Here is a 24,045-nt window from a genome sequence, read left to right as displayed (position 1 = left end):
AGAATGAAAGTGGCAAGTGGGTGTTGTACTATTGACCTATTGTGACACTAAAACTCCAGCTGCACCCATTTTTCCTCGTTGGCCTTTGAGGCTGTCACTGACAGGTACTCAAACAACAATGAGGGAGATCTGTTATTAAAATTACTGGCATTGTATTATATAAAACAACACGTGCATTTGTGCGTGCACACAAACACAAATATATCTTTCTTCTAAAAGATATATAAAGTAAAAAAGCTTAACTTATTCAAGTGCATACTCAAACAACACTGAGGGAGATCTGTTATTAAAATTACTGGCAAATTACTTTTGGATGCGTTATATATGGCTTCATACATGTTACATGGTTGAAGCAACCATCGTTACCCCTCAGGCACTTTCAGACGGTTCAAGGTGTTGTCACGCTTTACTGATAGGCAACATTCCTCAACCTGCACGGTTTGAATCCACCTCTGAGTGGAAGCTGTGTTATAAACGTGCAAATGATGATGTTTCTTAACATATCAGATTTGTATTATTATTATGAGCTGTATAATAGATACTGCAGTGTTTTGTTACAGGTTTATAGTTTTAGCTGCAGTAATTAGCTTAACTAGCATTTGCAAAAGGAAGGCAACGGTTGAGACTGTTTTTGCAGTGTTTGTATGATGTAAGAATGGAACTCATTGTCAAAATAATGCTTTTGGATTAAACCTGTTTTCTAAGCTGAGAGAAAAGGACTGGAGATGTGCAGACAATACTGTTTCTGTCCTGGTTCTTTTATGTTTTGTGTAATATTGTTGTCAGTTTGTACTGTAGTCCTTTGAAATTTCTAAATTGCTTTCCCAATTGTCTGATTTCTTTTCAGCAATTAAAGTAAAACGTCCTTGGTTCTGAAGAAAACATTTTTCATGTTCAGATTTGATTTTTTAATGCCATACAAGATGTATAAAACATCTTGTTTTGACAAAGCATTGACCTATAAGTCAGGTATCACCTGTACTAATGGAGATCTTTCTCTAAAAAAATGTTTGACTTATGGCTAAATTCAGTGTTGGTGATTATTTTTTTATCATAACTGTATTCATGAAAAACCAATACTCAAAAAAATGAAGTTCATATAAAAGTTTATTTTCAGAATCAATATTATCAGTAGAAAAACGGTGCAGAAGGTGCACATTAAAGCATTTGCTTATTTTGACAGATGGTATGTCCACTAATACCATGATAATAGCAAATACACAATAACAATAATGCATCTTGTGGAAACTCATTATGTTCTATGCAGAAACATTATCAGTTTATTCTGGTTCATTGGCCATGTAGGGCATTAGGAGATCACAGGCATCAGCTACAGTGAGCATCTGCCTCCCTCCATGCAAGCATAATTTAAAAACACAGACATATCAGATTTGAAGGAGCACTTATCATACAAAGACACATTCATTTGAACACACTGACATCATCAGCAACACAAATAGGAAGCTCAATCTTTCGTCAGTATTCCCCTCAGAGGGGCGGTTCAGACAACAGGTCCCGTAGTTCATGCAGCCCTCCTCTTCTCCAACTTTGAAATAACATTTGGCTCTCAAACTATTCAGTGTGAGGTAATACATTATACATTAAATAAAGGGTTTAAATATGTTTCATCTATGTATCACAGGAACTGCACGCAATATGTGTACAAAACTTTAGGAGTGCAAAACGTATACGTTTGGTGTTAAGTACACAAATGCTTTCCTCTGGATCAACACATCTACAGTCAATAATACCACAGAGTAAACTAAAGAGAGAAGTAAGCTGTCTTTTTCTCTACCATTCAAATGTGTGTCCATAAATGTCATTAGTAGTGACAACAGCAGCAAAAGAGCCCATTGAGAAAAGTCGGTTCAGCCAGTTCAATAAAAATAATGTTTCGTTTCTCTGGGCTCCGAGCTTATCCTCCTTATTCCATCCTCAGATGCCGATCTCCTGTTTGTAGCGCTTGGTGAGAGAGTTGGCCTGCAGTGTCAGCTTGGACAGCACCCCTTGCAGCCCGGTCAGGTGGAACTGGACCTGCTTCTGCAAATCCTCGTCTTCTTCTTCCTCTTCCTCTTCTGATGATGCGAAGGAGGAAGTGGATGCGGAAGAGTTCTTGCGGGAGATTATCATGCTCTCCTCCTTGAGCCTCTCATCGGCTGCTGCGCACCTGACCCCCCACTCGATGTCACAGCGGATGGATTTGAGCAGCTGGTAGTAGCTGTACATGTCCCCCTCGTCCTCGTCCGATTTCATGGAGCTCATCTCCCTGTCCTCTTCCAGCGGGACGTCCCGCAGCATGCTGGGCAACATGACGGTCTGGTCCATGTTGTTCACGGCACCGATGAAGCGGTTCATGGCGTTGAAGAGGGAGTTTTTCTGCGTCGGGGTTTCTTGCAGCATCATCATCATCACGGCGAGAGGTTTTTTTCTCTTGTGGATCCGAGTTACTTGTCTTGTTTGTTTCTCCTCTGAGTGCCCTGCTTTATTTCCGGGCTGATCGGCTTAGAGGCGCGTCTGCTTGTCTTTAATGCTACAGCGGGGATTGGCTGTCCTGTAAATCAGGCGAGTTGAGTTTCCCTTGTGATGAGTGTTTGAGCCCTTGTCGTAGTTTCTAGTTTTGCAAGAAGAAAGGTGTGTGTTTATATAGCCAACGTTCCTGCTTTAAAGGCGGTCCTACAACCTGTTTGTCAAGTTCTTTCACTGCTATTGTAACCAGACCCAAATGACCTGAAATAGCACCCAGCAGAGCGGAGACGTTTGGCAGATTTTCTGAAAGAGGAGTGGCTTCAAATTGACAGTTAGGGGTGAAACCAAATCCACAAAGTGCAGATATAACACAACAACAACACATATATACACGCCTAAAGCTTTATCGCGCGTATTTACGCACAACAGTTGTCAATTCAACACAGTCTGATTCCACACTTAACGTACAATGTGCTGTTTTGTGAATATGCACTAGGATTTGTTTTCTGGTGAAAGCTATGACTGATATTACATCACCACATCCCACATTCTGTTCCGATGACATGCAGGGTGAGGCCTGAACGAGCAGGACCGGGGATGAATATTCATAGATCGAGCCATCAGCCCACTGCACGGGCCTACAAGTTCAACCAATCAGATGGCCGCATGCGTTTCATCAGAGGCGGGAAAAGAGGATGTTGGACCAATGATGAGGCCACTGTTGACTAGATCACACATCGAAAACAGAGGAAACACGTGGTCGGGCACTTAAGCTTTTGAATATCTTTTTGATTTTATTCATAGAATTGACTTTCAGTGTGTCACATACAGGTGGAAGAAGTATTCTTTAAGTAAAAAAAACAATTTATTCATATCATATTCTTATTCTCTGTTACAAGTGAAACCTGTAAAAGTATTATTAGCAAAATATACTTCTATCAAAAGTAAAACTAAGCCTAGACTAAACAAAATAGCCCCTGATATAGTAGCCTGACATAACGGGTATTATGAAATATGACATTATTAGATTGTTAATGCATTAATTTTTAGGCAGCATTTTGACTGGTGTAGCTGGATCAGGTGGAGCTAGTTCTGAACTAGGTAGGTTGTTAAGTCCAATGGTTCCCAAGCTCGGGGTCAGACCCCCTCTAAAGGGTCACAGGATAATTAATGGGCCACCTATGTGTCCGCCCCATAAAACTTCTCTTCTATGCATTACCAGTCATCATGTTTAAGTTTGCATTAATAAAGGTATTACTTTACTGGTTTGTTTCTTTCGTTGTTTGCTATTAAGAAGTAATGTAAAGCCTCGTAGGCTCGTGACACTTCTATTTTTATATTGTTTATATCTATTATATATTGTTTATGCTCCGCAGTGAGCAGTCGTGCTTATATTTATTTTAAATGATTACTGGCCTACATTGTTTATTTGATTTTTATATAGTATTGTTGTTTGCCATTTCAATAAAAAAAACTATTTTGCAACTGTAGATAAAAAAATGTAATTCCTCCAATCTAAGTAGCACTGAAGTAGAATAGTTTACCGCCTAGGATTGTGTGAATCTGTGTCTGCATCTCCCCCGGCCCTGACAAAACTCCAGTGAAGATGAATGTTACGCTCTCTGTTTGTTTGTCAGAATAACAATGTACTCCAACTTGTCCTGAGACGTGAGCGACTGCAGTAGCAGAACAGCGAGAGTGAAAGGTCGGGGATTCATGACCGCCTGCACGTTCGACAGGCTTACCGGTACTTAGCGGACACTTAAAAGATTATTTCAAAAAGATTTGTTCGTTCATTTTTGCACATCACAAAAAAAATGATATCGGAAATCTGTACTTAATTAGTCGACAGTAGTTAAGTACATTTGGCTATTTCCACCACTGATCACTGCTAAAACTATTGCCCTCTCTTGAGTAGCCTACATGTTTAGATACACACTGATATACAACACGTGTAAGAGTAGCGATCGTTTACATAGCATCAATCAAGGAAGTCCTAAATTATGATGAGATGAGGGAAGTGATTGGTGCCACATCAATGGGCATCTCACCAAAAGATACATCCTTGTTGCAATTGTCGGATTATAACACGATTACTGTGATACAGTGGGGTTGGAAAATGTCATAAAAGTCCGAAATTCACACTCGGCGTCCCTGCAGGAATATTACAGGCCTGGTCATTTCCTGCGAGGGTTACTTTAGTCAAAGCCAGTTACAGAACTGACAAGCTTTTCTGATTACACTTAAAACAGAACTGTTGCACCAGCCAATTTCCAGCAGCTTTGGTCGACAGCTGACCCCCCCCCCCCCCCCCCCCCCCCCTACTCTTCTATCTAGGACTGCTGGTAAACAGGGGGGGATTTCCACACCCCTGCACCAGAAATAGCCTTCCAGTATCATAGGATACTGTATGTGCTCTTGTGGAAGTGCTCAACCTGAAACCTGAGCTCTTGTAAACACTTCGAGTGAGACTGAAACTGTAGAATACATGTTTTCCACGTTGGAGCCATCAACAAAAAGATAAATCCACCTGTCCGCCGTCAAATCAAAACATGTCTGACTGATTCAGTGAATGGAGTTTAAAATAGATCTACATGACTTTAAGGGACAGGCTCACAGTAATAAAAGAGGGAGGGGAGGACCTGATTGATACTTCATACCCAGTCACAGATGTCTATGGGCACAAATTGTTCTAACTAAAAGTGAATCACTATTTCAAAATTGTTGCTCAGCAAGAATGGGGAGAACATGAACATGGACAGATAAACCTGCCGGTTGAGTTTCTGTCTCTCCATATATGTCCCATCCGACTTCCGTATTTATTCTACCTCTACAGGCAACACAACTTTAATTTTTAATTTACTTTAATTAGTCAAAGTCGTTCAATCAAAATATGTAAAATCAGAGGCGGAACCAAGTCATTGTTTTTCAAGTCAAAAGTAATTCCCAAGTGAAGACTCACAAGTCCTGAACTTTGAGTCTGAGTCCTGAACAAGACACAATGCCATCTTCACCAAATGTAATTTTCGACCATCACGTTTTGCACACTGGATGTATTATGCAGACAAAATTATCCATGGTATAACTTTTTCCAAGTGGCACTCAGTAACAAAGCGTTACTTCTTCATGGTTCTCTCCTGCAACTTGATTGGATGCCGTCTGATTGATTCAAACAAACAGGATCTGGGGAATTTAGTGTCGACTTGCTGGGAATGAATAGTGTTCATGTTAGTCGATTCATGAAATGAAGAGAAATCACAAATTGATTTGTGGCACACAAAATAATAGACTTTTTAATCTTTGGACTAGGGGGAAGGTGTTGAGTGGCTGTCTTGGTTGACACGCCTCGTCAACATTGCGTGGAAGTCTGGGACAGTGCCTAGGGGTTGGCAGACCGGGGTGGTGGTTCCCCTATTTAAAAAGGGGGACCAGAGAGTGTGTGCCAACTACAGGGGTATCACACTTCTCAGCCTCCCTGGTAAAGTCTACTCCAAAGTCTACTGGAAAGGAGGGTTCGGCCGGTAGTCGAACCTCTGATTGAAGAGGAACAATGTGGATTCCGTCCTGGTTGTGGAACAACGGACCAACTCTTCACTCTCGCAATGATCCTGGAGGGGGCCTGGGAGTACGCCCATCCGGTCTACATGTGTTTTGTGGATCTGGAGAAGGCGTATGACCGGGTCCCCCGGGTGATACTGTGGGAGGTGCTGCGGGAGTATGGGGTGAGGGGGTCACTTCTGAGGGCCATCCAATCCCTGTACGCCCAAAGCGAGAGTTGTGTCCGGATACTCGGCAGTAAGTCGGACTCGTTCCCAATGAATGTTGGCCTCCGCCAGGGCTGCACTTTATCACCAATCCTGTTTGTGATTTTCATGGACAGGATATCGAGGCGTAGTCGTGGAGGAGAGGGGTTGCAGTTCGGTGGCCTGAGGATCTCATCGCTGCTCTTTGCAGATGATGTGGTCCTGATGGCATCATCGGTCTGTGACCTTCAGCAGTCACTGGATGGGTTCACAGCCGAGTGTGAAGCGGTTGGGATGAGGATTAGCACCTCAAAATCTGAGGCCATGGCTCTCAGCAGGAAACCGGTGGATTGCCTACTCCGGGTAGGGAATGAGCCCTTACCCCAAGTGAAGGAGTTTAAGTACCTCAGGGTCTTGTTCGCGAGTGAAGGGACGATGGAGCGAGAGATTAGCCGGAGAATCGGAGCAGCGGAGGCGGTATTACAGTCACTTTACCGCACCGCTGTGACGAAAAGAGAGCTGAGCCAGAAGGCAAAGTTCTCAATATACCGGTTGATCTTCTTTCCTACCCTCACCTATGGTCATGAAGGCTGGGTCATGACCGAAAGAACGAGATCACGGGTACAAGTGGCCGAAATGGGTTTTCTCAGATGGGTGGCGTCTCCCTTAGAGATAGGGTGAGAAGCTCAGCCATCCGTGTGAGACTCGGTGTAGAGCCGCTGCTCCTTTACGTTGAAAGGAGCCAGTTGAGGTGGTTTGGGCATCTAGTAAGGATGCCACCTGGGCGCCTCCCTAGGGAGGTGTTCCAGGCACGTCCAGCTGGGAGGAGACCCCGGGGAAGACCCAGGACTCGGTGGAGAGATTATATCTCCTCACTGGCCTGGGAACGCCTCAGGATCCCCCAGTTGGAGCTGGAGGATGTGGCCCGGAGAAGGGAAGTTTGGGGTTCCTTACTGGAGCTGCTGCCCCCGCGACCCGGATAAGCGGTAGACGATGGATGGATGGATGGATAGGGGGAAGGTATCGAGTATTTTCAAGTTAAAAGGCTCAAGTCCAAGTGAAGTCACAAGTCCTTTGTGTTAAGTTGCAAGTCATTTTTATTTTGTCTAAAGTCATCAAATCGAGTCTGACTCGAGTCCAAGTCATGTGGGTCGAGCCCACCCCTCGGGAGAAAATACTCCATTACAAGTAAAAATAAAATCTACTTATGTAAAGGTAATCTATGTAAAAGTATAGAAGTATTAGCAGAAAAATGGACTTTAAAACACAAAAGTAAAGTACTTTAAAATGCAACAGAATGGTGCCTGTCAGTGTTAGTGACTCTCGCTAAATCTAAGATCTTACTCTGCAAGGTAATTACAGCTGTCGTATAAATGTAATAAAAAAAGTACAATATTTACTGTGACATGTTGAGGAGTAACAGAATAAAACAGCACACAATGGAAATACTTAAGTAAACTTTAAAGTGCCTTGGAGTTGTACTTGACTTGAGTCAAAGTAATCATGTCATTTCCCACGCTACCCACATCACCTTAATTCCAAATCTGCCTTGGAAGCAAAGGTACACAAACTGCCTTATGGTATCCTCCCTGTGAAGATAAACTGATCCCAGATCCAGTTAGAGTAGAGATCAGATAGGGAACCGGAGCTGCTTTTTCAACAGGGCTGTCAATCAAGGCCACACATCACTGACTTTCTCCATTCTCTCGTGAAAGGCCCTTTTTCACTTGTCAGTGAATGACTATGCCTGAATGCAACAATGAAACCCGGATCAGTTCGAAAGGGTTTCTCAATTGTGTGTCATGTCAGACGCTGAGCATCCACCGATTACGGCGGGTGTCATCATCATCCCAGGCTTCAAAGACAGAGAGGAGGAAGTGGAGGAGCGATGGAGGGCTGGGGGGGGGGGGGGGAGGGGGCTGTGCTATAGGAATAGGCAGCTTGAGTGGGAACTCTAGTACTTGTCATCACGACTGCATGTTACTGAAAAGTGTGAAGCATGGTGTCTAAGTTCAGCGGGGAAGCAGGAGGAAAAGCAGCAACAGCAATTAACAACAACAGCAACGACTCACATCACACACAGAAGGGTGCAGTGGGACAGGCCGGCTATATTACCACCTTATAAGGCAGTAAATGAGGTTATCACTGTCAATTAGAAGAGAAAAGTGTGTGTTTGAAAAGAGGAAAATAAATTCATAATCACACTAAAGCAGTAAAGTAATTCATATCCTAAGTTTAATAAGACTTTGTGTCATAAGACACATTTTCTTTCATTCTGAGCCAATGAAAAAGATTCCTATTATTTTTGAAAGAGGTACTTGAAATCATGACCACAGCATTTCTCAAATATTGTTAAGACATTTTAAAGCAGTGATTATCAAGTTGGATATAGGGACTCCCTAGTTTTCAAGTCTTTATGATATTAAATCGTTTTTTAAATTGTCTTTTTTTACAAAAGGCTTAACTGTTCAACAAATAATATTTTCATTTCCAAATGTAAAATAGTTCATAGATCACGTTCTAATCTCACAAATAGAATATTATTTTAATTACCGTTATCAGAATCCATGTTTTGTTTAGCAAATGTATGCACGAAGAGCTCACGTCACACTTCTCTTGATATGTGTGTGTGTGTGTGTGTGTGTGTGTGCGTCACGTTTATGGCAACATGAGACACATTTTAATTTTAGTGAGTCTTTCTTTTAGGTATTTGTTTCAAAAACACATGCTTAGATTGAGAAATGAAGATGAAATTTACTAAACATTTTGTATTTGTATTGTTAAATATGCATTGACTGCAACCTGCCTTCTTTCATTATAGGACTGGCTGCACTTGAACGTGTCTGGGCGCTCTTGAGTCCGGGTGTGTGTGTGTGTGTGTGTGTGTGTCTGTGTGAGTAATAGCGCTTCCCCCGTGGATGCCTCCCTGTAGCCTATAACCCATTAAGTGTATTCGGGAGGCGGGGGAGTGTGTGTGCGTGTGCGTGCGTGCGTGCGTGTGTGTGTGTGTGTGTGTGGGGGCAGTGCGCGGAAGCCAGCGGCACGCACGCTCCATTAGCGGACCCACTGTCGCGCCGCTCTGCCGGTAATTTGCGTAACGAGATCGGAGCGAGCCCAGTTAGCGCGATCTCTTCCCGAGTAACAGCCTCTCCTACCCGCCTTCCCACCGCTTTCCGGCCTTGTTTCCGATGCAGCCCGCAGCAGCGCAGGAGAACAAGCGGACGGAGACAGACGGTGTGTGTGTGTGTGTGTGTGTGTGTGTGTGTCGCTCCACCTCACCACACATGCGGCATACCCTCTTTTTTTCATCCCTTCTCCACAGCTTCCGTTTTTAGTTGATACCCAAGCGCCACCACGTGGATGAGATGGTACTCAGTGATCAAAGATAAAATGAGTTGAACATAATTTGCAACGATGAAAACTACAGACAAGACCAAACAAAGTTAATTTATTCCCAAGTAAATAGTGAGTTTTGTTTTGGCCTGGAACTGTGTCAAGTTCTTGGTATTTGATTTTCTTTTCGGTGAAATAAAAACGTGGTTCCTGTGTTGTCATACAGACTGCAGTGTAGCAGCTCAGTCTGTTGTCTCAGTATCTCAGTAGATCAGGAAGTTGTCAATCTGTTTTTCTCAGTGTGTAGGTTGCTCACTGTAGCCCAGATAATCTGCCACAACATCTGGTGCAATCAGTTCGTAGAAAGAGGGATCCCCCTCCAGCTTTCTTCCTGTTAGGGTTAGGGTTTCCCCTCATAAAAGTTTTATATATAGAGGGTGTCATGTGATGTGGAGATTGACTTTGGTTACTCAAGGTGTCTATTTAGTTATTTTATGAATCCGATATAAATTGGAAGTTTGCTTATTTATCCCAGGATCCATGTTTGCTGTGTTTTTGTTGACATTGTAAAAAGAATGTTCTCTCACAAAGTGTGTGAAGGGTTCAAAGTTTGTCAGGAACACGGCATCGCTAACACCGAGTTAGCTACTGTGTAAGAACACTTGTGTATTTGTAGCTAGTTTAGTAAAGATATGTAGTTTATCTTCTTTTGTCAATCACAGACACGTTGAAATACTCTGTACATTTGTAAATGTGTAAATTATTTTTTATATATTTTTTCTTTTTATGATGCTATTAGTATTTATTACTGCTTTTATTATTACCTTTTATTTTTTATTTACTTACACTGAGAGAAGCCTTGCAAACTGTCATTGTACCCAAGTATGACAAAATGCAAATCATTCTATAAATTGTCTGTATACTTTAATTGTAAGTCCAAAATATGTATATGTTATAGTTAGTTAGTTGGAATTAAGGGAGCACAAAGGGGATTTATCAACAACTGAAGGTCAACCAGGTGACCTTTGTTTTCCGCACGCAACTCACTGCATCTGGAGCATCTGTTAACTTACAACTTACATAAAAACCCAGTAGTCTATTTCTTGATCTACAAGTCCCACGTTTCGGTTGTCCCACACCAAATTGATTTAGAATACACCCACCCGCACATACTGTATATTTATCCACACAATCAAATCTACTTTAAACATGACTTAACCTTTAACTCGACCTCTTTTAACACTAATCCTGCAGCTAAAAATATAGTTTGTCCTGAATAATGTGTAAAAACAGCACACATGCTCCCTTTTTATAGTCTCCCAATGATAAACAGCTAATAAATAAGTAAAATAAACCTTGTTTTTATTATAACCTGACACATTCATCAGCCCTTCGTAGTAAATTCTCCCAGTTTAACGGGGGTTAAGTCTCCTGGAAACATCTGAAGTGACCTTCAGTGCTGCTTTGGTGAATAGATGTTACACGACACCTGTTGAATTCTACATTTAAAATGTGCAAAGCGGCCTCCGTCATAGCAAAATGAACAAACGCTAAACACAATTGTTATTCTGTATATTTATTGATAATAAGACCACTAATGGTGACTTAGTCAATAGTAGACATCATGGTGCAATTTTCTTTTGAGTGTCTGGTGACCCCATGTGTAAGCAGGATGGTATTACAACTTAGTATTTACAGGACAATATCAGTTTTGGGAAGGAACAAAGTAAGTGTCAATTCAGAGTGTTGTAAAACATACATTCACGAAATAAATGTTCAGCTTTAAAAAGCAATAAGGTTTGAAAAGCCACAATCAAATACTGACCAAAATTGAATACAACAGGATCCACAAAATATAGACGCTCTCTCTCTCTCTCTCTCACACACACACACACACACACACACACACACACACACACACACAAATAAAGAAACAAAAAGCACTCACACACATACTGAAAGAGAGATAGCAAATCACTTGGTGAAACTGTATGCCAACTAAACTATAATAAATATATAGCTAAATTGAAACACCTACATGTTGCACGTTACTCTCAACAAAACATTGGCCACAATTATTTTTCCAGTGCGAGTTTCCTATCAAACAAATACAGATCAACAGCACAAAGTGTGGAATCAAAACTGTGACACAACATTGATACGGATTAGCATATTAGAATGAGAAACATTACATCATATAAATTACATTTCCGATAAATATCTACAGGTGATGACGATGTTGATGCACTACATAGAATACTGTGAATACCAGATGAACACTGTTGATAAGAGTCCTGCGTATCTCTGATGTGGACGTCTCTGTAACACACAGCTGGCGTTACATTATGTTAATATATTCCACAGGGAGAAAACAATTGATATGATTTGATATGAACCTAACAGGCTGAAAATCTGCTTCACCGACTTCTCCTGGTTGAAAAGTTTGTAAACTTTAACTATTAGAGGTCGGCAAATACAATTCAGCCGGAGTTAAGTTGCTATTTCAAGCTAAATCTTGACATTTAGGAATTTAGTCGGTTACTTTGACATAAACCAGAAAGACGAGTACGGACACATTACTAAGGTGTCAGTGTGCTTCAGATGACGTGCTTGTTGGATCGTCGCGCAGCACACGTCACGCACAGATTGGCCAGGTGTGTGGAGGTGTGAAAGCTGGCAGGATTTTAACTTCTCTCTCTCAAAATCGCTCTTCTTTATTATTCACGCAGAAGAATCCAGTCACTTTTCATCTGACAAAATCGGCCGTGGCACTACAAATGCCTCGGAGAAGAGAAAGCGCTGTTATCCCCATTTGAATGATTCATTGCATCTCATTCCTTTATTTTGTCATCCCTTAAACTTATTGCCATTTAGCGTCATAGAGAAGTATGACATCACTTTTTGGTGTGTCCTTCAGTCTACATTGCAACAGATTTGTTCCACAGCTGACTTTCTCCTGCTAAAAACCAATTGAGTCACATTAAGTATCATAAGTGTATGTAGGAGCGGTAAATTAGGGCAAAGTTAAGCGTTATTTTAAGTTGCTTGTGGAGTTTGACGGTAAAGCTTTAACTGATACTGAATTACAATTTCAACATGTCATTTACATCACAATCTGCTTTTAGGTTAAATTATCAGGTCAAAAAACTATTGTGCCTCGTCTACAGGTAAAAATACGCTAATACAATTCTTCCTTTTCTCGCCTTTGTCAGTTTTCTTGTTTTTCATATAAACTTAAAATATCCTCCTCAGTACACATGATCAGATCACAAAATGTCCCAGCCAAAGGAACATACAATGGAGAGCAATAGCAAAGTCAAATGCAAAACTAAACATATCCATTAAAGTATTACTTTCAAGCTTTAGTAATGTAATTCTGTACAAACATGTGCAGTGGTCTTCTGATGGCGGTCGGTGGAGCATGCTGCCGCCAACTGAGAAGCCTAAGTTTCACCCAATCGCCAATCTGAGACCAACAACGCCGCCAACTCAGACAACCGAGGTCTACCTGCTTGTTGTAGGCTGTACTGATCCGAGATATGTGCGAATGAGCAACTTCTAGATCAAGCAGCGGTGGGATGTGTGGTATAGAACGCTCTGATGCAACAGCAGTGAGTCGAGGAATGGTGCTTTACAGTAAGATACATTAAGATATTACATTAAGATCACAGGCAGAGAGAGACGGAGGGAGGTAAATTCCAATTCAGGTGTGTGATAGTGTTTCGGGAATTTACTCTCGTCATGTGTCAAGGCTCTTTGTCTCTTCTTCTCTTCATCTCCCTAAAAAGACAAACATTTGTTTTTTTATTACATATGTAAGAATTAAACCAGCATTCATTGATTTTATGGCCACCTGGGGGCAGCAAAGACACTTTACTTCAAATATCTTAGAAAGTCATCATGGTGAAAATGTTAAAACCTTTTACATTCTCTTAGTAATTTAATTTATTGTTAATATAATATAGATTATAGCACCTTTAACTCTGAATGTGTGTGTGTGTGTCCATCTTTAAATGTCTCTCACCTGCCGCGTCACATCAGCTAAACCATCTCATACTGATTGGCTGTGATGATCCTGGACAGACAGCAGGCCAGCAGCATGCCAATCAGCTGCAAGACAGACAAGAGAAGGGCTTTTATTTTAATGTTATGTTTATTGGATAAACACTTTCTCAAAATGAGGATGCCATTTCCTGTGACACCTTCTCCTTTCAGTTGTAAGAACGATGGTGCAACTGGTATCTCCTTCCTTCTTCGAGCATTGTTACACACATTTAGAAGAACAAGAAGAAGGATAAGAGCGTGTGCACTTGTGACACCTTTTTACTTGCACATCATCACCTGCAAAATATGATTTTTGTTTTTGTCAACACTTACCTGTGAGAAAGCAATCCCAAACGTCACTCCTGCAATAATGGCCATGTTGGTTTCCATGAAGGAAGTGACCAGCTCGTAGCAGCCCTGGAACACAGGGGGCAGGTTAGTTTGCAGAGGGTACAGGGACGTGTTATATGTGCAAATTAAGGGCAAGATGGATATCTGGGACACAATCTGAGGCAGTTGTTAGTGTATGGAAGAGGGAGGTTTGAAAAGGGGAATGAGGGACTGTCAGATAAATGCAAACAGCTTCCGACTGGTGAGATTCATAATGACATAAAGTATCTCGCAGATAATACATTGGCCCACTGACCTGGTGGAAGACCTTGCTCGGGGCTAGAGTTGCATTGCGGAGTTCATCTGGGTTGCAGTCAGAGGAGTTAAAGCAGCAGCTGGCAGGAATGCCGTTGGATGGGTAATACACACTGCCAAACCAACTGGTGTAGTTATACACACCACAGCAGCGCAGCTAGAAATGCACAGAAAAGAAGAGAGCATGGAAATCAAATGAGATTGATGAGGCCGGTATTATTTTCTTTCTTTCTTATAGTCAACAATGCTCATGTGAAGACCAGAACAAACAATGTGTCTGTGGCACTCAGCTCATATTGGTTCTTATTAAAAAATGAGGCACTAATAACAATAAAAAAGCTTAATAATTGCCTAAAAGAGCTTAGCACTGTAGTTTTAAGCAAGTGCTAATCAAAAAGGAGTAAATAATGACATACTATACTAGTAATGCATTTACTGGGGACTATTTTCAGCTATGGTTTAATACATTTGGTGAATCATTGACTCAAAATAAACTTTTCTTTGGGCAACAATAGAGCTCTATGGCACAGACGATCGTGCTCATATAGAGGCAACACGTGTTAGTGACATACATTCATTTGAGGTTTTTGGGTTTTCATGGGATTTGTTGACAAGAAGAAGAAGATAGAATTGCTGGTGTTTCAACCCTTTAGCCTTCGGGGTTGTGTTTTGGTTGGCTGCTGATGCATGAGCTGTTTCACCTTGATGCTTTTGCGTCACGGGGGAACTCACCCTGTGCTGCAAGTTATCAACAGCACGGCTCGCCTCATCCTCAGCGTTGTAGTTCAGAACCGCGTCAGTGTATGTCCTGTGAAAAGTTCCCTTTATCTGCAGCACATAATCACACACACACGTTAACATCACAAGAGCTTTAGTGTTAGACTTGTTGTTACGTGGTGTAGTGCACGCTGACCTCATGGCGAAACACAAATCCAGAGATCCCGGCCACTAACTCGGCGAGGAAGACGAGCGACAGGAACATGGCGTACTGCAGCGTGAGAAGAAGGAAGAGGGAGATTTGCATAGTTGGCATGGAAAACCTCTACCTTAGTGTATCATTTGCTTATGCTTTCACACTCGCACATATACACTCTAACACTTGACCACCATTAACCGGACAAAGTGCCCTGCAGCATCTATTGGATTTCCGATCCCTCTCCACAGGACAGAGGTCAACCATTATTCCTTTTATCACGTGACCTGAGGCTAATTAAGCAGCATCTCCCCCTGCAACATCACACCCCACCCTTCCTCCTACAGCCTCTCACCAGCTTCAGCATCCATGGGCTTCCCCTGCAGGTGGCGAAGCATCCAAACAGGCCAAAAACGATGATGATGGTCCCGGTGCCGATGAGGACGTACGGGGCGTTGGTGGAGTTGTCGGCTATCAGAGAGATGTACGGGCCCAGCATCAACTTCCCCCATACTCCCACTGCCAGCAGGATGGCTCCTGTTATCTGGAGGGCGGGGGTTGGAGAGATGGATGTAACAAGAGAGAGCACAGGAAACAGAATGAAAGCAGGGAACAGGCCTTTATCTCTGCACTTCAGCGAGATTACAATGGCTGGGTTTTAGCAGCCGTAGCGAGGGGGGAGAGGATCAAGGTGGAAGAAAAAAGCAGAGCAATTAGAGTAGGGAGGAGGAGACGACAGACACAAGACACAAATGTATCTGCTGTGCGGGAAAGCAATCACCTGCTTTATGAATATGCCTGCACACACACGCAGAAAGAAAGAGAGAAAAAGAAAAGGAACATATCAAAGAAGCTCTTTGATCCGAGGCGAGACGCTTCCTCCTGTTGCGCCTATCTTAGCATTTCAAATGAAGGCTGCGGATAAAAGAGGGTGTTGTACGAGGCAGCTGAAGCGGCGTGTGTCTCAGCTGGGGATGTCTTACTGGCGTTGGCAAGAGAGCGGGTTGTGGAACGGCTGCTGATGATCTGTCTCTCGCGAGGGCCAACTCATCATGCTAACCTCCTCCTTCCCACGAGGAGGCTGTCTCTGTGCACCCTGAAACCTCACAAGCTAATGAGAAGAACGCTTTTAGCTCTCAGCTGAAAATGAGCCAATATGACTGAAACAGCAGCGACTCCAATCAGTTAGAAAAGTTCCCTCTTAGCAATTAAGTCAACAATGTCCTGAGGCTTAAAGTCATGTTACGTAAAAATGGTAATAATACAGCAGTCATTAACAACACCATACAAAAGGTTCTTTGCGTACACTTCAGCTGCCGGGCTCCTTCTCTCAGGTTGCAGGCGCTCTCTGTCTATAACTTAAACAAGTCTCTGCAGGTTAATGTGTTTATAACATTTACACTTTGCCCCGTTGGCAGGGTGTGATCAGGGCAAAGGTTTTTCCCCATGACACATTACCAGTCTGTCCTTCGACTGCTGTATTGTTCTAGATTTGGTCACAGTTTAGTCACGGGTCCCTTTAAGCGTAACCACAGTGAGAGCGGTTTGAGAATGTTTAGGACCATGCATATCTCATGCAAATATCCACACATGAATTTACATATCAACACTGTGACACACAAGGACGACGAGTTTCATCCAAAGGTTGAAATGATAAGAAAGGTTACAGAGAGAGAAAAACACACACACACACACACACACTGGCATTACAGATACGCTAGTTTAAGGTTGCAACTAATGATTGTTTTCATTATCTATCAAACGTTTGGTCTATAAATTCAAAATCAAATTGCCTTTTTTTTGTTCCACCAACAGTTAAAAATCCAAATATATTCAGTTCACTATCATATCATCGCGACTTACAGTAAGTAGTGAACTGATCATCGCATCTGTTGTTGGTTTCCAACACTATTCCTAATGTATTTATGTCTTTGTATTTATAACTTAAACATGTATCTATTACATAAGCAAAACCTGTAAAAGAAATGGGTGTTATTGACGAGCTGTGGGCAGCTAGATGCGAGTGAGATAAATCCTCTGTGGCTCGACATTTGATGGAGTTGAACCACGTAGTGAGAACTGAGAGCCGGTAGATTTTCTATTTGCAATCGTCTCAAGAGTTTGTCTGTTTAGTGTTTTTGTAATCTCTTTATCTGAATCCTCATCCTGTTCGTCCCTCTACTGCTGTGGCCGCTGTGTGCGCTGATATCGTTTTCTATAGGTGTGTGTGTGTTTTTCTGGCTGTGCAGCGGTGGAAAAGCTTTAAGCACTTGTGCTGTTTTAGTGACTCTCTGTGTACTGATTGAAAATGTCCACTTAAGCTCTTATAGAGTCCAAGTAGACCTTCGGAATATATAGCATTTGTTTGGGACACTTGGGGCAGCTGTGAAAACAACACCTGACATTATTACCATACAAAGTTGATATGGCGAATGTGTCACTATTTGCACATCCAGCGGATACGGAGAAACATTTTCATTGACTTTGAGTCTTGTTTCTGGTCAACTGATGAATATAAGTCTAATATTCACTCTCTTTTAGCTGTTTTGGTCTCAAATACTATAAAAAAAGTAGCTGCTAAATGCTCCACTGTGTTCACCAGCTAGTCGCTAACTTACACTGTCCCCAGTTTGGTGCGGAGCAGGGAGCGTGCAGTTGTTGCTGTAGATAAAGTTGAAGCTTTAAAACCAAAAGAAAACCCCTGTAGCGCTGAGAGAAACTGCAGAGCCGGGGGATAATTCTCTGTGGCATCATCTTTCACAAGTTATCCAGTCATCTGACCTATTGTTATTAAAAACATTGATTAATGATGCTTTAACTAGTCGGAAGCGGGAGCTGTCTCAGCTCGTTCTTGGCCCTTATTAAATATTCTACAAAGGAAATATAGACCTAGTTATCCTTAGCAAATTAGATTATACAAAATATTAATTTATAAATATTCCTCTAATTAATGAACGGCTTTCATAGTGAAGTTTGGAAGGAATGCACCTTTAGCTCTTAGTGGATGTCGCTTTAGACTGAGGATGGATGAAATTATCTATCACAGAATTATTATTATATGTCATTTTAGATCAAAGTCTTTATACAGTACACACACACATAGTGACAAACTGTATAATAAAGACGGGAATGTCTGTTTGGGTGTGAACGCGTTATGGGCCAGCAATCTTTAACTTCGCTACATTTGCTATTTTCCTAGGTTACGCAGGAGAGGATTGGAAAGACACTAAAGCTTATTATGGTCCTGAACAGGACTTGATTTGCTCTGCACTCGGTCTTGACTTGTTCTCGACTGCCTTTAGACTTGGTCTTGACTCGGACTCGACTGGATCTGGTCTTGGCTTAGACTAGATTTAGTGAGTCTTACAGCCCTGCAGTGACCCAACACCCAGAGACGTTAAAGGGATGGTTACCGAGCGATAAACGATAAGTCACAAATCTGTATCGCGTTACAGTAACTGCAAATAGCTAATTCTATTCATTACCGACTAATCCACTCATTATTTTCTAAATGAATCAATTATTTCGATATTCAGTTTACAATCATGTTCGAAACAGAAAAGCACAACATCATCTTCACATCGCAGAAGCAGGAACCAGTAAATGTTTTTACTTACAAAATGACCAATGATTTGATTGTCAGAAAGAGTTGCAGAATAATTCTAATGTAACCTCCTTATTTCTCAGCTACTCCCCGGCTGTGCTTCAGGTCTGCAGGCTGACGATTTGATTGGTTGGTAACGACTTGTACTGTTTCTATTAACAGCGATTGTAGCAGCCGGAGCAGACTGTCATTTCAGAGAACAGTCCTCTAGATGACGATGTACTAACTTTTTATGGCCCACATCATCAGTAACAAAATATCTCGCCCCCTAAGCATACAAATAAAGGATCGTCTTGTCATTGCTAAAGTGTTCATTTTAAAGCCAACGGGGAAATTAAGTCCAAGGAGCAGGGGCAAGTCATCTAGACTTCATGTGTGCTGCTGAATCCTAAACAGCTTCAAACCCCCTTTTCTCCCCCTCCTCTCCTCCCTGCATGTTTTGTTTGAAATTCAATGCCAGGCTGGCCACCCTGGTTGCAGCACAGTTTGATACAGGTCACCCCTCCTTCCTCCTCCTCCTCCTCCTCCTCCTCCTGCTCCTCCCCAGGCTTAATAAAGCAACAGAAGGTGCGATGACAAAATATGCTGGCGAGGACACCGCACAGACTTTACCACCTGCTCTGCATTTAACCGTCCTGTGTGCAAAGTATGGCGACGCAGATATTCTCACTTAAGACATTATTCGCCACAACAAGCGGATGACAGTGAAACCGAGGCCCGACATTGAAGGCACGCTCTCCCACCGAACCTCTCCATTGCTTTACCCGTCAGGGTTGAAGACAACCACTAAGCTGTGAGACACTTCTGCTCTTTAGACATTTGAAACCTGATGCTGTAGACGTAAGAGACGCTCCAATCCTGACTAAATATAAAAGTTCATATCAGTGACACATGTCTGCAATGCAGGGAGACACACAGCAGCACAGCTCTTCTTTTTAAACCTTTGTGAACACAGAAAGGAAAAGGCTGATTTCAGCTTTTGTGTTTCCACCGGGACTTTCTTTCTGCAATGTAAGGGTTAGTTTAGGAAAGCAGAGATGGTACTCTACAGAAATCCAGCCTATACCCCAGAATTATGGTCAAAACCACACTAAGTTCATCATACTGTCAGTTAGTCCTGCAGTATTGTGGTTATATGTTGTTTCAGATTCATATTGTAGCTTGCACAGATGTGAAGACTCAGCTGGGAATGAAAAGGTAAACAAAGGCACATCAAAACCACTTAAAAAAACCATACAGGGAATAAGAAAACACTATTTCACTTCTAAAGATAATCTCGAAAGCAATTTATCCCAAAATTGGAAGCAAATGTATTTGGTTTGAGAGATGCTCTCTGAAGTGATTTGCTGGCTCAAATCCTGAGGACACTTACTAACAAAGAGCCTTAATTACAGTGAAAAAACGAGCAGAATCTTCTCCACTCGAGTGTTGCTTTATACTGCTCGCTCAGCATTGTGAACACAGCATTTTAATGAATTTAAAATCAAAGCAAGGCCTCGCAGTTTAAGACCTTAGCAAAGGGGCTTTTGTGGTGCTGTGTTGTACATGACATTGTAGGGTGTGTCTAATGTTTTTGTTCAGTATGTAAATGAGGTGGACAAAATATCATGCAGAGAAGATAGAAAACGCACACATCCGACCCCAGCTGGGTACAGGTGCAGGACACAAACAGCATACAAAGGAAAATGAGAGGTTGCCACACTGACGTTTGCAAGATCCCGGCTTTTTGTTTACATGTTTGCACGTCGAAAAACATTTTTAGGATCCAGCTTCTCCAATGTGAGGATTTGTCTTAAAACAACCACCAATTGCAACCTCAAAAATTGGGAGTCAACAAACAAAGAACTGCAGTAACACTAACCGGACATTTAAAGTAAAGTATTTATTGCAGGTATTTACTGCAGTACTATTGCAATTTAATGACATTACAAGATTCAAATGCAGTGGTGGCATGTAAGTAGTTACTGTGTAGATTCAGATTATTGATATAGCAAATAATAATTGAGGCTAATACTTATATACTTTTTGTTAAGTAAGATTTTCAATGCAGGACTTTAATTTGTAATGGAGTATTTTTACATTATGATATTTCTATTTTTACTGAAGTCAAAGATCTGTAGTGGAATAACTAAATACACGTACTAAAGCACAACACTTGTCATTTACTTGAGTGTTTCCATTGTACTTTATACTACTTCACTACATTTAAGAGGGACATGTTGTATCTTCAGTCACTGGTTACTTTGCAGATTTAAATTCTACATCCCACTTTATTAAACATTATGCATTAAAGTATCCAAATGTATAAAATTAGCTACAACATATAAATGCTGCTTGCATCTCAATGCATCACAGGGGCCATTCTGCAGCACAATGTGTAGTCTTTAGTCACTTTCATTACATTTAGCAGATAGTAGGCTACTTGTGTACTATTACTTGAGCAATGCAGGACTTTCATTTGTAATGGAGTGTATTTTTTGGTATCGCCACTTTAACTCAACTAAAGGCTACTTCTGCCATCACTGTTCAAGTGTTTCTGTTTTTCTGGCACTTTCTATCGTGTTCCTAAAGGAATGATAGGTTTTCTGGTAGTATTGGCATTGTGTATCTGTATAAATACGTCCTAAGAGTGCAAGGACCCTTTAAGAATATATAGCAACGACGCCAAAATGTGCATTATGTGGTGGGGAAACGGGGTTTAAACGGGCCTTATCGAACAGACAAGGCCCTTCACGTCTCATCACACAGGTTTATATCGGTGATGTTAACATCCTCTTCCGCGCTTAAGACAACAACCATGATGCTATGTGTGCTATGTACTCCACTGCCCGCGGGAAAGCAAAAATATGTCTAACCCTTGCCACATGATATAAAATACAAAACGACATTTTCAACGCTAAATTAAGATAGAGGTTTTTTCCATTTAGCGTTATATTCACACAACAGCATGATTCCGTCGATGATGCTGTCCACCCCTTCATCACGCACAACAAAAAAAACACATTATGGTGGATTATATTTGGAGAGAAAAAAGGCTACGTACCCAAAACACGAAGGAGTATACGATGAGGAGGGTTTTAAGGCAGGTGATGACCGGTTTAGTCTCCATTGTGGAGCGTACTTTAGACCCGCTGTGATAAAATAACGGAGAAAAGACGTCTGTCGCGTTGCAACCGTGCGCTGATGCAGCCACACAGCGTCACTGGAGACACGCAGCACACCAGCCAGCAGCACGTTATCAGCTATTTAATGCGTATCAAATGATAGCATCGATTATTGTAGAGACAAATCAATAATGTGACCATTATCTCAATTACTAAAGGAATGATAACGGTTCGGCAAGGTTTTTTTTTGTGTGTGTGAAAGTAGCAGGGGTGGAAAGTAACTGAGTAGTCTACATTTACTCAAGTAGCCTGAGGCAGGCCTACTTGTACTCTACTTGAATATTTCTGTCATGCTTCATTATTTTTAAGTTGCACTTTTATTTGACCTTTAGCATTGCATTTTAATTACATGGCATGGTTCAAGTGCAGTGGTGGAATGTAACTATGTAGCATATATTTACATAAATAATGCACTTACAAGTACAGTACAAGCTTGCAGTGGTGGAAGAAGTACTCAGTTCATTTAATCAAGTAGAAGTAGCAATACCACAGTGTAGAAATACTCTGTTACAAGTAAAAGTATTGCATTCAAAACTTTACTCAAGTAAAATGATAAAAGTATAAGCATCAACATATACTTAAAGTACAAAAAGTAAAAGTACTCATTGTGCAGAATGGCCCATTTCAGAATAATATATTTTATATTATTGGATTATAATCTATTTGATGAATGCATTTATGATTTTAATGTTGCAGCTGCTAGCTGTGAGGCTTATTATAGCTTTATATATTACTTATTTGTTGATAATATTTTGTATCAATAATTTGAATCTGTAAAGTAACAAGTAACTCAATTGATAAAATAAACGTAGTGGAGTAAACATGACAATATTTGATGATTATTACTGATGCATTAAAATGTAAGCAGCATTTGAATGTTGCAGCTGGTTGAGAGGGAGCTTCATTCTACAACAATGCATAATATTTTATAACCTAGTTGTGCATGTAAAATGTAAATCTAAAGCAACTGAAGACCCTTTATTGATAGTGTTGGACATCTTATTCACTTTTATTTATTTTAAGCTGATTGCATCATGTTTTATAAGCCAAACCCTTTTATTACTTTAGTACTTAGTATGCGGTATAACCAGGTCTTCTCATACAAAAATGCTCAAAGTAGCTACAAATTGTACTTTAGCACAATAACAGAGTAAAATCTTTTGTATACTTTTAAACTTGGCCTCCCTAAGTGCAACACTAAGGGGGAAATTCCCATTAAATGAATATCAATCTACCCAACAAAGACAGGCCTAATTCTTATTAGTCCTTACCCGTTCTATCCAGGTGTCTCTGTAAGCACATGTTAAAAAACACATCCATCACTTATCAACTCCACCCCTGCATCCACCTCGCTCACCTCTCGGGATCCTTGTCCATCATCTTGTGGTCCTCCAGAGCACGGGGGACCTCCCTCACCGTGGTCCTGGAGCCATAAATAACATGGACACCTGAAATGAGGTCTAGCGAACTCCAGGACAAGGTTACAGTGGGTTTCTGGGAACATATAACCTTATACTGACCTCTCTAACAACAAAAACATTATAATTCTCATGAACAGAGATACATACTTGCTTTATTGTGTTGTGTATTGTTGCCCTCAATGAGGAAACACAAGTGTGTCATCACATCCTACAAACTCCTTCATTAGTAAACACGACATCATACACAGGATAAAAAAATGTGTTTTTATGGGTCAGTGCTGCAGAATTATTTCAAGATACTTGAAGATGTTTTGGTTTCTTTCTTAGCTAAATATTTAGTTTTATTATGGGGACACATTTAGGTTTCATTTAAGGGTTCAGGAAAATGTTTTGCTTTCAAAACAGTAAAAAGAAAATCATTTATAACCACCTTACAATTCAATGCGTTGTGTTTTTGCTAAATTAGGGGAAACAAAGACCGATTGACAATAAAACCTCCTGCAGTAATGTTTTAGAGTTAGGAGTTAAAATGTTAAAACCAGACCATAGTAGAGTGCCGTGTAGAATTTGTCCTACATTTAAAAAGAAATAGGCAGGAGACGACATTTCAAAAGTCAAATGCACTTCTGTTGACCTAGAAAAGAAATGTACGAGTGTTTGAGTGCTACACAAGAAAGGGAAAAACAAGAAAGCAACGTAACGTAGAGCGCAT

The 24,045-nt window shown here is 41.2% G+C and overlaps 2 protein-coding genes across 3 annotated transcripts; both read right to left on the bottom strand.

Moving 5' to 3' along the window:
- Nucleotides 1-1,089: 1,089 nt before the first annotated feature.
- mid1ip1a (MID1 interacting protein 1a) lies at nucleotides 1,090-2,723 on the bottom strand. Its single transcript, XM_029459766.1, has one exon. The coding sequence runs from the start codon at nucleotides 2,407-2,409 to the stop codon at nucleotides 1,936-1,938; it is 474 nt and encodes a 157-aa protein (XP_029315626.1). The 5' UTR covers nucleotides 2,410-2,723; the 3' UTR covers nucleotides 1,090-1,935.
- An 8,379-nt stretch (nucleotides 2,724-11,102) lies between these two features.
- On the bottom strand, nucleotides 11,103-21,949 carry tspan7 (tetraspanin 7). 2 transcript variants are annotated; one of them, XM_029458621.1, is made up of 8 exons: nucleotides 21,792-21,949; nucleotides 15,500-15,688; nucleotides 15,145-15,219; nucleotides 14,964-15,059; nucleotides 14,233-14,388; nucleotides 13,920-14,003; nucleotides 13,567-13,652; nucleotides 11,103-13,322 (listed from the first exon to the last, which is right to left on the bottom strand). In XM_029458621.1, the coding sequence occupies exons 1-7, from the start codon at nucleotides 21,855-21,857 to the stop codon at nucleotides 13,584-13,586; spliced, it is 735 nt and encodes a 244-aa protein (XP_029314481.1). In that variant the 5' UTR covers nucleotides 21,858-21,949; the 3' UTR covers nucleotides 11,103-13,322; nucleotides 13,567-13,583. The 2 variants fall into 2 exon arrangements, with proteins under 2 accessions (XP_029314481.1, XP_029314482.1); XM_029458622.1 differs by lacking the exon at nucleotides 21,792-21,949 and adding an exon at nucleotides 18,762-18,889.
- Nucleotides 21,950-24,045: the final 2,096 nt, after the last annotated feature.

The sequence above is a fragment of the Cottoperca gobio genome, chromosome 21 (genome assembly GCF_900634415.1).
Source record: "Cottoperca gobio chromosome 21, fCotGob3.1, whole genome shotgun sequence".
NCBI classification, from domain to species: Eukaryota; Metazoa; Chordata; class Actinopteri; order Perciformes; family Bovichtidae; genus Cottoperca; species Cottoperca gobio.
The sequence above is the reverse complement of the archived record's forward strand: the minus strand, read 5'-3'. Positions and strand labels throughout refer to the sequence as shown.

Excerpts from the sequence above, each read along its gene's own strand:
- mid1ip1a (XM_029459766.1), bottom strand. The coding sequence starts at position 2,409 with ATGATGATGATGCTGCAAGAAACCCCGACGCAGAAAAACTCCCTCTTC.
- tspan7 (XM_029458621.1), bottom strand. The coding sequence starts at position 21,857 with ATGGAGACTAAACCGGTCATCACCTGCCTTAAAACCCTCCTCATCGTA. Across the intron at positions 14,389-14,963 it reads TTGATAACTTGCAGCACAGG|CTGCGCTGCTGTGGTGTGTA; the intron begins GTGAGTTCCCCC and ends GTGCATTTCTAG. Across the intron at positions 13,653-13,919 it reads TTGGGATTGCTTTCTCACAG|CTGATTGGCATGCTGCTGGC; the intron begins GTAAGTGTTGAC and ends TCTGTCTTGCAG.